Source organism: Vicugna pacos, chromosome 5, assembly GCF_048564905.1.
Source record: "Vicugna pacos chromosome 5, VicPac4, whole genome shotgun sequence".
Classification (NCBI taxonomy): domain Eukaryota; kingdom Metazoa; phylum Chordata; class Mammalia; order Artiodactyla; family Camelidae; genus Vicugna; species Vicugna pacos.
The window spans coordinates 891,618-904,984 of NC_132991.1; the positions used below are offsets into that span (position 1 = coordinate 891,618).

Below are 13,367 nucleotides of genomic sequence, written 5' to 3' on the forward strand. Positions count from 1 at the left end.
GAAAACGACGACCCTGAAACCGGAGGAAACGGGACTCTTGCTACCAAACAGCTGAAAGTAAAACTGACAAGAGAGATAAGCTAAAACAAACAAAAAGATTATTAAATAGAAAGGAACCAGGACTCACTGGGTTCAAATATCTGTATCCCATTTAAAGCATCTCCACATGCCCAATGGTCACATAATGGGTAAGCAGAGAAATGGCTTCCGGGCGAAGATCAAATCTAGGGTGCTGCCAGGAAAACAGTCTAAAGATGAAGCCAAGACTTTGTTAAGACCTTGGAAAGATTTAACGTGCTGCCTCAAATTCCTTTAAACATCTTAAAAGCATAAGAATTTTAAAGGCATGGTCCCCCAGCAGCTTCACAGGAAGCCCAAGGTGAAGAGTTTATCTCAAAAAGACGTGAGAGTAGCTTTTCCAATGGCAGGAACCCCAATAAAATTCACAGGAAACTCAGTTTTAAAGAGAACTGTGGTAGCAAAACTACTGCTTACTAGCTTGGACTCAAAGAGACAAAGACAGTGCAAAATGGGAAGAGGCCTTTGGGTTTTTCTTAGAAGGTCTACAAAGAGGAAGCTGGCTTGAGAGAACTACTCAGCTGCAAACACGGGTCATTGCTCATGAAAGGGACAGAACAAAGAGCTCAGAGAGGGCAGCGAAGGAGAACCCCTCCCAGGGTTAGGACTAAGTCCTAATCAAAGAGCCAGCAGCATCAGGCTACACTGCAGAACTGCTACGGGCCAGCATGCCTCCCATCTTCTATCTGTGAGTGAGGGAGTCCTCAGCAGTTCAGCAGAATGTCAGGTGTGTGGTGGCAAATAACCCGTGTCTCCTTATCCTGAAGCCTCAGCACTGAGAGGAGTGTACCCAAGGGCTGTACTCCAGAAACCACGCCCAGGAGCCTCAGCCCCACCTGGACCTGGTGAAGATGGGAAAGTAAGACCCTGGGCTGGAGCCTGAGCCTAACACCACAGCGACGGAGACCTGCTCACGCCTGAGTGGGGATAAGTCATTTTCTCGTATGGAAGCAGTAAGAAAACATTGAGGCTAGTGAGTAGATTATGCTGGTTTTTGAATGTCTCCATAAATTTTCAAAATTAATTCCATAAAAAAGGTACAATATGGGCCAACCTTAAGTGCCCTGCTCCTAATGAACAAAAAACAGTGAAAGTGGCATCGAGTGAACTGCAGGGCTCGGTTTGAAAAGGCACTTCAGCTTCTGCCTCGCTCTTAACCCTGGAACCCAGTCTCAGGTGGGCAAGCTCAGGCCACAAAGACAGCTTCCGTGTTCCAGGGGAGGTAGTCCACATGCCTGCCCCACCAACGCCACAGCCCACCGCCAACATCAACCATCAGACATCAATGGATGACCCTTCAAGTGATTACAGCCCCCTGCCTTCGAGCTGCCCCACCTGAAGCTGAGAGGAATAGAGGCCAGCTGTCTTGGCCACACTTTTCCTACGTGTAGGTTGTGAACAAAATAAATGCTTATTTAAGCCACTGAACTTTGGGGAGTTTGTTAGGCAAAAACAGATGAACAGAAGAGTGGATGAAAAAAGATAGTAAGAAATGTAACTTGAATAGAGTAGAAATTGGTCTCCTATAAACTGGAATGTAACAAACGTTGAGATTCACTTATTAATGACAAAGTGCTGATGAGAAGCAGCAGGTAGCTGAAAGAAAGACCTCAGAACTAGCGAGAAGGAAGATGCTTTAGAGTCCCCTCCAATCACAGCTTCTTACAAACAGGCATGTATTTCACAGCTTCCCCTCAGCTTTGAGGGCAAGGAAGGCTGGCAAGCAAGGAGACACAGGATTTGAAGTCTAATAATTGAAAAACAACTATAAATAGTCAGTTTACCAAAATCAACCTTTTTACCTCATTTCAATTAACTGAAATTCTAAGAGACAGGCAGCTTTGAGAACTTATTAATCTAGCACTCACTCTTCATTTTCCTTTCCTCAAAGAGAAAATAAAATAGTATGGAACCATAAATGTAGTGTCCTTTGGCAGTATTTAAATTAAATACAACTTTTCCTTTACCTTACTTAAAAGCTTGTTGGTAAGGGAAGGTAAGACTGTCTCAGCTTCGTGTTGTAGCACAATGCTTCTCCATATCATAGATTGGCTTTGAACTTTTGAAATTCAAATTACTAATCTGTTATCTGTTTCTGATAAACTGATTGACTATTATCTAATTTTTAACAGCTGTACTCTTGGAAAATTTCCCTTGGATGGGATGAAATATTTATTTCATTAATTATGCATTAAGCTAGAATACAGCTAGGCATCTCTCCTTTTAAGTAAAAGGAGGCAGACACAGGGAGCTGAGAATGCAGGATCTACACCAAGAACAAGATCGGCACCAGTGTCACACACAAGAACCAAGCCAAAAGAGGACTTCATCGTGAACTGCAAGATGATGGATTAGAGAGGCTTCCAAAGAGGAAGGTTGAATTAATATTTTCCAGGCTTAATCTTTTGCCTCTAGGTAGTGAAATCTATGGATGAGTCTATGAATTATAATGAATGCAACATAATGAAGTGTATTGCAGACTGAGTCAGCAGATCCCGTGACCATGATTTGATGGAAACTGGAGTGAAGTGGGAGGCAAAGGGTGAGAAACTAAAGGTCTGAATGGGGGGAAGGAATGAACTTTACCTTTGCAAGCCTACTTTCTGTCATGTCACAGAGTCAGCAAGGCATAAGCTGGCCACAGGCCCCTTCAGGACACAGCAGATCTCCACAGAAGTGGAGTTACAGACATTCCACGACACTGACTTTTTATTATTATGTAAAACAACTGGTAATATGCAAGAAGACTCGGAAAGAGTTCTCATAACATCTGAATTGGTACTGGCATGGGACAGACATAGATCAATGCATCACCACTGAGAATCTGAAAGAAACCCTCACATTTACGGTCAATTGATTTTCAATACGAGTGTCAAATAACTGAATGAGACAATAATAGTCTTTTTAACAAATGGTACAGGGACAACTGGATATCCACATGCAAAAGAACAAAATTCGACCTCTACCTCGGACAATATGTATAAAATTAACTCAAAATGAAAGAGCTAAAACTACACAATTCTCAGAAGAAAACACAGGCATGTGTCTTCATGACTGGATCTGGCACTTGTTTCTTAGGACAGTAAAAGACAGAAATAGATTAACTGAACTTCATCAATACTAAAAACTTCTACTCTTCAAAAGACACCATCAAGAAGGTAAGAAGGCAAGCTCCTGAACAGGAGGAAATACTTGAAAATCCTACATCTGATCAAAGGCTTGCACCCAGGATACAAAAAGGACTCTGACAATTCAATCATAAAAAGACAACCCAATTTGAAAATGGGCAAAAACCTAAACAGACAGGTCTTCAAAGAAGATACACAAATAGATAAGCACATGAAAAGATCCCCTACATCCTTAGTCATCAGAAAAATGCAAATCAAAGCCACAATGAGATGCCAGTTCACACCTACCAGGAGAGCTGATGACCAGTGGTGACAGGAATGCATAGAAATTGGGAGAATTATACACTTTGGATAAAAACATTAGATGGTGCAGCCACTCTGGAAAACAGTATGGCAGGTCCTCAAAAGGTTAAACAGAGTTACCATATGACCCATGTGACAGCATTTCCATTCTTAAGTATATTCCCCAAAGAAATGGAAACATGTTTATACCAAAACTTGGACAGAAATGTTCACAGCAGCATTATTAGCAATAGCCAAAAAGCAGAGGCAACCCAAAGGTCCATCAACTGATGGATGGATAAATGGTTTAGCCCCACAACCGAGTACTGTTCGACAATAAACAGAAATGGAAATACTGACAAGCGCTGTAACATGGATGAACCTTGAAGACGTTTTGTCAAATGAAAAAAGCTAATCATGAAGGACCGCACAGCATGTGATTCCATTCCTGGGAAACACCCAGAACAGGCACATCTATAGGGACAGAAGTCAGACTGGTGGTTGCCGGGGGGTGGGGGGGCTGTGGTGCTGGGGGGGGTGATGGCCAAGAGATGCAGGCTTTCTTTCTGGGGTGATGGGAATGTTCTAAAATTGATTGTGGCGACAGCTGCACATCTCTGAATATACTAGGAGATAGTAACTATGTATCCTAAATGGGCAAATTATATGATACGTGAATATTTTTCTTTTTTGGTGGAGGGAAGTAACTAAGTTTTACATATTTATTTTTAGAGGAGGTACAGGGGATCGAACCCAGGACCTTGTGTATGCTAAGCATGCACTCTACCACTTGAGTTATGCAATCCCCCTATAACATGTGAATTATATCTCAACAAAGTTAAAAAAAAATCCACAGGCAGGATCTAGACAATTTTCTTAATTCTCTACTTTGGGTGTACAGATGTGATCTGAACTTCTCCATGCTTTGACAACATGTCTAAAATGAATAGAAAATGAAGGCAATATCTAACTTCAACTGGTTTGTATAATGACCTTTCTGCACAAGCTACTCTGAAATCCATGAAATAAATACACACAGATTCTATATCCATTCACAAAAGTGAAGATGAGACATGACAATTTTCTGGAACATTCCATGAAACATTATCCTCTGATTTTATCTAGCTTGCCTCATTGTGGTGAGAGATCACTAAAACATACTGTTTAATAGGAAAAAAAAGTTAACTTCTGTGAGGAAAGAGGTATAATTCTCAACTTTTCTAAGGGTAAATATTATAAGAAAAAAATAAAGAATGGCAGAATGAAAGTCAACATTTAAGAAACAAGTGCATTATAAAGATGATAAAAGTGAAATTATAATGAAGATGCAAAAGAAAGCTGTCCCTGAAAAGCTAGTGTCCTGCAACACTCTGGGCTGCACGTTCACGGCTGACGTGCTGAGTTTCATACATACTGGGTTTGCAGCTTGATGTGGCTTCTTCTCTCCATCCTGTCTCTTATTTTCTGAGTTAGTTTGATGATGTGCTGTCACCTCCAGGGATGCTTCCAAAATGGACACTTTCTTTCGGGTGTCAGCCAGTTCTTGCTGAAGCTGTCTCATACAGGCCTAAAAAGATAACTCTGTTACTGAATTTTCTGTCACCTTATCATTAAGTTACATTAATAATATATAACTCCAACAAATGGGCTTTGAGAACTATCCCCACAGACATCAGTTCACCTTCTTTTCCTCATAGGCACACATTCCTGCTTACTGAATTTCATTAAACACACAGAAGGTGTGGCCCTCCTGCCTTACCGACAGTAAGTTAACTTAGACAATGGAGGCAGCCCCACCAGCCCCTCCCTGCCCCTCCCAGGAAGCGGCCGAGCTTCACCCCCACTGAAGTCTCTGACAGAAAGGGGTGTGCGGGTGGGCTGAGTGGTGGTAAGTTCCACACTGTGGAACATTCTCCCTCTTTCTCATTAGAGGCTTAAGTTCAGAGTTCTTCACATCTTCAATCTGGTGTTTAAACCCTTCCAATAGACTTCCATCTCACAATAAAAAGAGGATATTCCAATGGCCTTTGGGGACCTGAGACAACCTGGCGTCCCCTGCCTCCTGGACTGCAGCTCCCACAGCTCCCCCCACCACTCCCACGCACTCCCTTCCTGCCACTCAGGACTCTGGCTGCTCCTCCTCAGTCTGAATAATGGGACCCCAGTGCCAAACTCGTACATCACAGAGCGCCCCAGTTCCTCTGTACTGGACAAACTTAGATCCGAATGACAGTAACTGAGCCTTGCAATGAGAACTGTGAGCACATTATTTGAAAAAATGTTCAAAGTAAATTACAAATAGAACAGGGGAGACTAAGTCAAACACAGTTTTGCTAAAATTTACATTTGTCCCAAATTATGACTGAATGAAAAGTAGATGCCTTTAAGGAGTGGAGAGGTCATAACAATACATGATTTGAGATGGAAGTATTTCTAAATTTAATTGCAATTGACATGAATAAAAATAAAGTTATATCAACTAAAAATGTATGAAAAGCTACTGAAGGAAAAGTACTGCAAGATACAGCATTTACACATTAACTGTCAAGGTAATCCACACAATTGAATCTTTTCTCTCTTTCTCTCTCTCTCTTTTTTTTTGTTTACATTTTTTGTTCACACAACTGAATCTTAATTTCAAAATACTCATTTTAGGTCTGAGCATTTCATTTATCTGCTTCACGATACTAAAATGTGGTGACAGAAAGATTAAAATGATTTAGGCAGTATAAATTACTAAGACCTGCCTGTATCTGTCAACAGCTTATAGCTTAATCTCTTAGAATTTCAGGTGGCACGGCATCTTGACTCAAAGTAAAGCACCTCTCAGGTCTAATTTTTGTTTGCTGCATACAAGAAATGCCTTTACGCTGCTTTACAGTGTATATATTTATAGCCCACACACTTTTTATGTTCAACTAGTTTCAACGTTCAGCTTCCATCAGATACTACTTTGAATTTTCTTTGAGGAAGTCTGAAAATTAGTTCCCTTTCTGGGTACTTACTTCCATTTCTGCTCTGTCCGTTTCATACTGACACAGTCTGTCCTTTAAACGTCTGCATTCTTTAATTAACTCCATGTTTCCTTCCTCCAGCATCAGAACTCGTCTGCTCATGGCTTCAAGTTTTCCCGTGTGATCCAGAAATGGCTCTGGGGTATTAAATACTGTCTTTTCACTTCTGGCTTTATTTTGAGCCACTTCTAGTTGCTGTCGAAGCAACGTGTTTTCACTTTGCAGTTTACATATTGTCTCCTTCAAGAATGCCTGCTTTGCAATGTATTTGATGACGTCCCCTTGTGTGCTCTGAGACAAGGGTTCAGTTTCCTTGTTTGAATGCTGGGCTTGGCCTCGGTCAGACAGCTCAAAATCCATTGTGTCCTGTAAGTGAAACCCCTCATCTCTTACTCTTTGAACTGTACGCAATAAACTGACATATCATAATTTCCTTTGAAGTGGAAGACTAATCTCTAAGTTTATACAACAAAAAGTTTGCAGTAACTGGGTATCCAACTGGAAAAACTTAAGGTGGATAAAAATCTCAAACTTTTACCAGAAATCCCCCAAAGTTCAAAAATTTAATTAAAGACAGTGAATCCATGAAAGTAAAAAAGAAACCACAAAAGGATGTTTAAGAAGCTCAGAATCGGAAAGGCCTTTCTTTCTCTGAAATACAACAAACCCAAAAGGCTTAAAATAAAAAAATGAATAATTCTGACTACACTTAAAAATTATATCTGACATCTAACCTTTACAGCTACCGCCAAAGTAAGAGCCTTAGCTCTGTATAAATTGGGACAGGTTAGATTTCCTAAAAAATTCTTTCCTGAGAATATTCCATAAATATTCTCCCTTTCTAACATTTTTAGAGCGAGTTATAAGAATTACATGTATGGATAAATGATAAATCTAAGCACTGTACTAAGCACGTCTACAAACATCAGTTAACTCATTTAGCTGTGACAATTCTGGAATAAAGGGTTAAAAACACAAGCAAGCTGCAGGGTTTCCCCCAGGGCTTCTGACTCTCTGACTCTTACACCAAACCAAAGCTACTTCTCTAGGATAAATACATAAACACAAGAGAAGCCTTCTATTTCCCTAATGGTGAATACACTAAAGGTAAAGAAGGTCAAATTTATAGAGCTCTTCTTAGAAAATCAGGAGACTATTTGCTTCTGCAATAATTTTTATTTCTTCTTCATGATGTTTATAACAGTAATGGATGTGAAATAGCAGGGAAATACAGTGAACTGTTTAATTAAAAATAAAATACTGATCAATAAATTATCACTAAGTATAGATTATGGCATATCTTTCACTATACTCGAAAGCTCCTTGTACTGAAATCGGATACCACATGGAGCAGAGCGTTACTTTTGATCACACGTAGGAGAATGACACCCAAACTACGGTTCCTGAACTGGCTATACTTTTTCCTCCTTACCATCAGTGGAAATGATAAAGTAACCTCTCCATTAGTCTATCAAAGGAGTGAGATCACTGCCAGAAACTAGAATGCCTGCTGTTAGTAGCAACAGTTTTGAGATAATGGAAAGCTCATCAATTCCTATGGACAATATTAACAGCTTCTCCTTGGATGAGGCCGTTGTGAATGTCACGACATCACTGTTGCCGGCAAGTGGATTTGAATTCAAAATATTGCTTTATCCAACAGGCCGGAAATGCAACCTCCAGAAAATATATTTACATATATAGGCTTTTAAAACCCTGTATACTTTCTGTACCTACAGTATTGGTTTTTAAACTATGTAAGTATACAAATTCATACACACACATGTTTGAAGATGACTAAAGAAAATACCTCAGCATTCATTTTCTTATTAGCCTTTTCTGCCTCCTTTTGTTGGGAAAGACTATGGACCAGGATTTCATCTTGTATTAGTTGGGCATTCTGCTCTCGAGAAAGTTGTCTCTGAGCATCATTTCGCTCTTCTAAAACCTGAAGACATATTACATTTGGGTTTGGGTTTTATACCATGAAAAAAAGTCAAAAAAAGCTTAGGAGGGGAATCTTTAAAAAAAAATTTTAAACCTGTTAATAAGAAGTAGCCTTTTTAAGCACAGGGACCTTTAATGCACATAAATAACTCAAATTCTAATATACGTGACAGCTAAATGTATCACAGAGCAAAAACACAAGGGATGTAGTAGTATCATGAAAGAAAAACTTTTTTAGCACTTTTTAAATTGAGTTATAGTCATTTTACAATGTTGTGTCAAATTCCAGTGTAGAGCACAATTTTTCAGTTGTACATGAACATATATATATTCATTGTGACATTTTCTTGTTGTGAGCTACCACAAGATCTTGCAGATATTTCCCTGTGCTGTACAGTATAATCTTGTTTATCTATTCTGCATATGCCTGTCAGTATCTACAAATTTTGAAATCCCAGTGACAGAAAATTTCTTTATAAAGCATTTAACCAGTTCCAACATAGTCTCAAGGTGATTTAGCCTGGATTTTAACTTCAAAGAGCCAAAATTAACACATGGATTTGAATTAGACTTGTTACTTTGTTGAATGGGCCAAAACCGTCAATCCTTATGTTAATGATTAAGCTCAATTTAACTTCCATTCCTTCATTCAGAAAAGGCACAGAGCATCTATTAGATGCCAAGAACACCAAGAAATTAGTAAATTAAGCTCTAAATGTCATAGTTCATATTTAGGTTGAGATAACTTTTATTTGTTTTAAATGAAATATAGATTAATTCAAAAGAATATTGTAAATAATATTGATGAAACAGTGTTAGAGGTACAAAACTTTCACATTATGACTAATTTACCTGATTTGGTTTATTCCTTACGCTCTTCAGTTTGCATTCTTGTGCTCGGGCAGTACTTTCAAGTTGTTGTTTTAGGTAATCTTGCTCATTGTATTGTTTCTCTTTTCTTTTTAAATCGTCCTTAGATTTTCCGTATAATGTATAAGAATTTTTCTTCTTCTTTGTTTCTTGTTCTAATGTGAATCTGCAGTGAAATATGCTTACCTTAAAATTTATTTTGTTAGAAAATAAAAAGTTCATTTTATGATCTGGTTCTTCACATGCTGATTTATTACCCTAATGGAATTTCTATGTTCTCAATTTGTTTTTCATTTCTAAGTCTCACATTTTAAATTCCTCACTTCAACCACTTCATAAAGATAGATACACACACAAACACACACGTTTGAAAAGTAGCAATGAAAAGACAAAATGCTACTGGGTTTCAGACAAGAGTAACTCTGGTCAATAGTGTAGGAAAGAAATTTTGCAATTATTCAGTAAGGTTTGAATTGAAAATTACCCTTTTTTCCCCACATAGTCATAAATGACTCCTTCATTGGGACAGAGAATTTAGTTACTAGTTAAAACAGAAGTTGCTATTTAGAAACACGTTTATAAGTTCATGAGGGATAAAATTTCAACTTCCTGAAGTATCACAGGGACTCCTACATGATCTCCAGTGGAAGGTAACATCCACAGGCATCTTTTCCAGAACACAGACCCGCTAATTAGCATAATCCAAGGTGAGGCTGGGGAGTCTACTCCCTGATGCCCTACACTATGTTTCTTCTTTTGCAACACTTTGAACTTACCTTGTTGAATATTACTTATTTAGTAAATCATTTTTAAATCCCTTTTGGTACAAGGCAGGATCCATAGTAAGTAATTAAAAAATAAAGAGTAATCCATGCTTTCAGCATAGACCTTGGAACTAATCTTATCTCTGCATGAGAGAGATGCTGAATAAACTAACCAGTAATCACTTTCCACTTTACTTTTTTGTCCATCCATTCATATGTTCAGAATCAAACTGCATGAATTTTTTTTAAAGTTTCTGCCTTGAGAAAAATGGTCATTTCATAATTCTGCAAGTGGGAATGTAAAGTAATATAAACTTTCTGGAGGACAATTGAGAGATAAGGATCAAAGATTTTTTTTAAAGAAATATAGAATGAGGAGATATATATATATATATATATTGCTGTGTTATTTCCAAGAGTCTCATATTCCACAATATTAATGAAATTTTCTCCCCTGTAAAATCCCAAAAGGTAAGTTAGCAATTATAAGACTTCTCCTACATACCTACAGTATTAAAGTAAATATAAAGAGTTCGAATATTTCTTTAAAACCAAGAAATTCAGTACCTCATGCGGCAGAGCTCTCGTTCCCACTCCATATTTTGAAGTTTTAACTGTGATTTTTCTTCTCTTGTTTTCAGCAGCTCTGTGTGTAGCCAGTTCACCTTATCTTCCATTTCTTTAAGTTTTCCTTTAAGTACTGCACAGTCAGATTCTTTAAGTTCTATTGATCTGAATGAATCAACTGGATCCTGAATTTTCAATAACCGATCAGAATCTGCATTAGGAAGAAAACAAAAATAGAAACAAAATATATGAATAATTTTTGTGTATAAAGGACTGTGCATTTTCACATTCATTCATCCATACATTGAACAAATGGATATTGAGCATCTATAACGTGGAAGACAATCTTCTAAGCTCTGCAGATATTAAAAGAATGACAAAGTAGTATTATGAACATTATGCAAATAAATTTGACAACTCAGATGAAGTGGGTAAAATTCCTTGAAGGAGAGAAATTACAAAAGCTCAATTAAGAAAGAACAAATAAGCTAAAAAGCCCTATATCTTAAAAACCAAAAGTCCTATTTAAAGACCTTACGACAAAGAAAATTCCAGTCCCAATGGTTACACTGGAGAATTCTACCAAATATTTTAGGAAAATTTAATACCAATTCTACACAAATTCTCCTCAAAAAATGAAGAGGAAGAAATATGTCCTCATTCTATAAAGCTGACATCACCCTGAATCCAAAACCAGACAAAGATATTACAAGAAAGAAAACTAATGTCATGAAAATGGAGGTAAAACTTCTAAAAAAACATTAGCGAATTAAATCCAACAATACAGGATAATTCATCGTGACCAAGTCGGGTGTATCCCAAGAATGCAGGGCTGTTTTAACACTTAAAAATCAATGCTATTCATCATATTAACAAACTAAACAAGAAACCATATGATCATGTCAGTGGATAAAGAGTCACTTGCCAAACCTCAACATGTATTCCTGATAAAAACTTCCAGCAAACTAGGAACCAAGGGAACGTCTTCACTATGACAAAGATCTGTGCTAAGCCTACAGCTGACACCATATGCAACGGTGAAAAATGGAATGCTTTTCCCAGAAGATGAGGAACCGGACAGGAGTGGCTTCTCTTACTTCTTCTAATCAGCACTGTACTGGAGCCAGTGCAATCAGGCAAAATAAAGAACCAAAAGGCATCTGGATGGGAAATGAAGAGGTAAAAGTGTCTGCTAATCAGCGGGAAATATTGCATGGTGCGAGTCAGCTAACTCCAACCTGTGGGCCGGGTTGCTTGCTTTGGTCAATAAACTTTTACCATGTCCATTACAGCCACGTCCATTAACTTGTGTATTGTCCATGGCTACTCTTGTTGCAACAGTGACAGAGCTGATTAGCTGTGACAGAGAATGTATTCATTGGCTGCAAGTCTTAAATGTGAACTACCCTTAGTAACACAGTAGTTTAAAGAAGAAAAAGCTTGACCACCTCTGGTTATGTAGAAAATCTGAGAGAATCCATAAAAAGGCTACTAGAACTAACAAATGGGTTCAGCCAGGTTGGAGGGCACAGGGTCAGCATACAGAAATCAACTGCATTTCTATCATCAGAAACTAAAATTTAAAATACATTATTTTAAAACAAATAAATAAAAATATACAACTTTTAACTTCACTGAAAAATAAGAAATACAGGTAAACTCATAGAAGACGGAAAGACCCAGACACTAAAAACTCTAAAATATTACTGAGAAAATCAAGGAAGACCTATGTAAACGGAGAAATAAACTTTGTTCGGGGTTAAAAATTCCATATAGTTAAGAAGTCAATTCTCCCCAAATTAATCTACAGATTCAACATAATCTACATCTCATTTCCAGGACACTAGCAGACTTTTTTTTTTTACATTGAAAAGCTGATTCTAAAATTCATGTGGAAAGAGGGGTAATAAAAGGAAACAAGATGAAGCCAGAGGACTGTGGCCTTTAACCATGGAGCTACGAGAAGCAGGAGCTGGATTTTAGGCAAGGAGGTAACAAAGACCTGAATTTTAAAAACTGTCTAGTAATCCCGGTTGCGGGGTAGACCAAGGTCCCAGGAGGCGGAGCGGCGGCGAAGAAAGTCCTGAGGTGATTTCAGCGTTCTAGGAGGGAAGCAGTGATGACCTGACCTCGGGTGAAGGCGTAGGGGCAGCAGAGTCAACAGAAAGCACAGGGAGAGGGGCGGCCACAGCCCCTGGCTGGCAGCGCACACGTCTGCTTCTGCTTCAACACAGAGCAGGCCTCTGAGACGCCGCGGCCTGTGACGCAGCCTCGCTCCCCGGGCAGCGCTGGGTGTGCGCGCGTCACCGCGAGACGCTTGAACAGGCTGTGCAGTCACACGGGGGGCCTACCTTCACTCTCCGGGCCAAGTCGTTTGATTGGCCTCAGGGTGTCCTTAAAATTATGGAAAAGCGACTCGGAATCCTCGGAAGCTCTCCCCGGTGACAGAGTTAAGTCATCGAGGAAATCCACAGAATTCATCTGCTCTTTGACCTACAAGTAAATAATGCTATTTCACAGTGTCTCCAACATAGTTATAAAATATGCTCAGTGTACAGAGGTGATAGATATCCATCTTTTTATGAGAGCAAAAACACAGACACTTCTCGAAAGAACTGATTTCTGTCAAAAGGCTAACTTTATCAATAGTGTTTCTAAGTGATTTTTAAGTAAATGTTTCTACAACAAAGAGGATTTTCTGTTTTTCCACTCTATCG

General features: G+C 38.7%; 1 protein-coding gene across 20 annotated transcripts in view; it reads right to left on the bottom strand.

Moving 5' to 3' along the window:
* The window catches only part of LOC107035045 (ankyrin repeat domain-containing protein 26-like), a 139,397-nt gene that overhangs the window by 40,847 nt on the left and 85,183 nt on the right, over positions 1 to 13,367 (bottom strand). For 19 of the 20 annotated variants that reach the window (XR_012072435.1, XR_012072436.1, XM_072960728.1 and 16 more), the window contains 6 exons: positions 13,002 to 13,143; positions 10,651 to 10,861; positions 9,302 to 9,485; positions 8,313 to 8,450; positions 6,494 to 6,868; positions 4,903 to 5,055 (listed from right to left, as the gene is read on the bottom strand). Coding sequence is in view for 18 of the 20 variants with exons in the window: in XM_072960728.1 (XP_072816829.1) it covers positions 4,903 to 5,055; positions 6,494 to 6,868; positions 8,313 to 8,450; positions 9,302 to 9,485; positions 10,651 to 10,861; positions 13,002 to 13,143 (1,203 nt within the window). In the remaining 2 variants the exon portion in view is untranslated. The remainder of the gene's footprint in view (positions 1 to 4,902; positions 5,056 to 6,493; positions 6,869 to 8,312; positions 8,451 to 9,301; positions 9,486 to 10,650; positions 10,862 to 13,001; positions 13,144 to 13,367) is intronic. The other variant, XM_072960736.1, reaches the window with a different exon arrangement.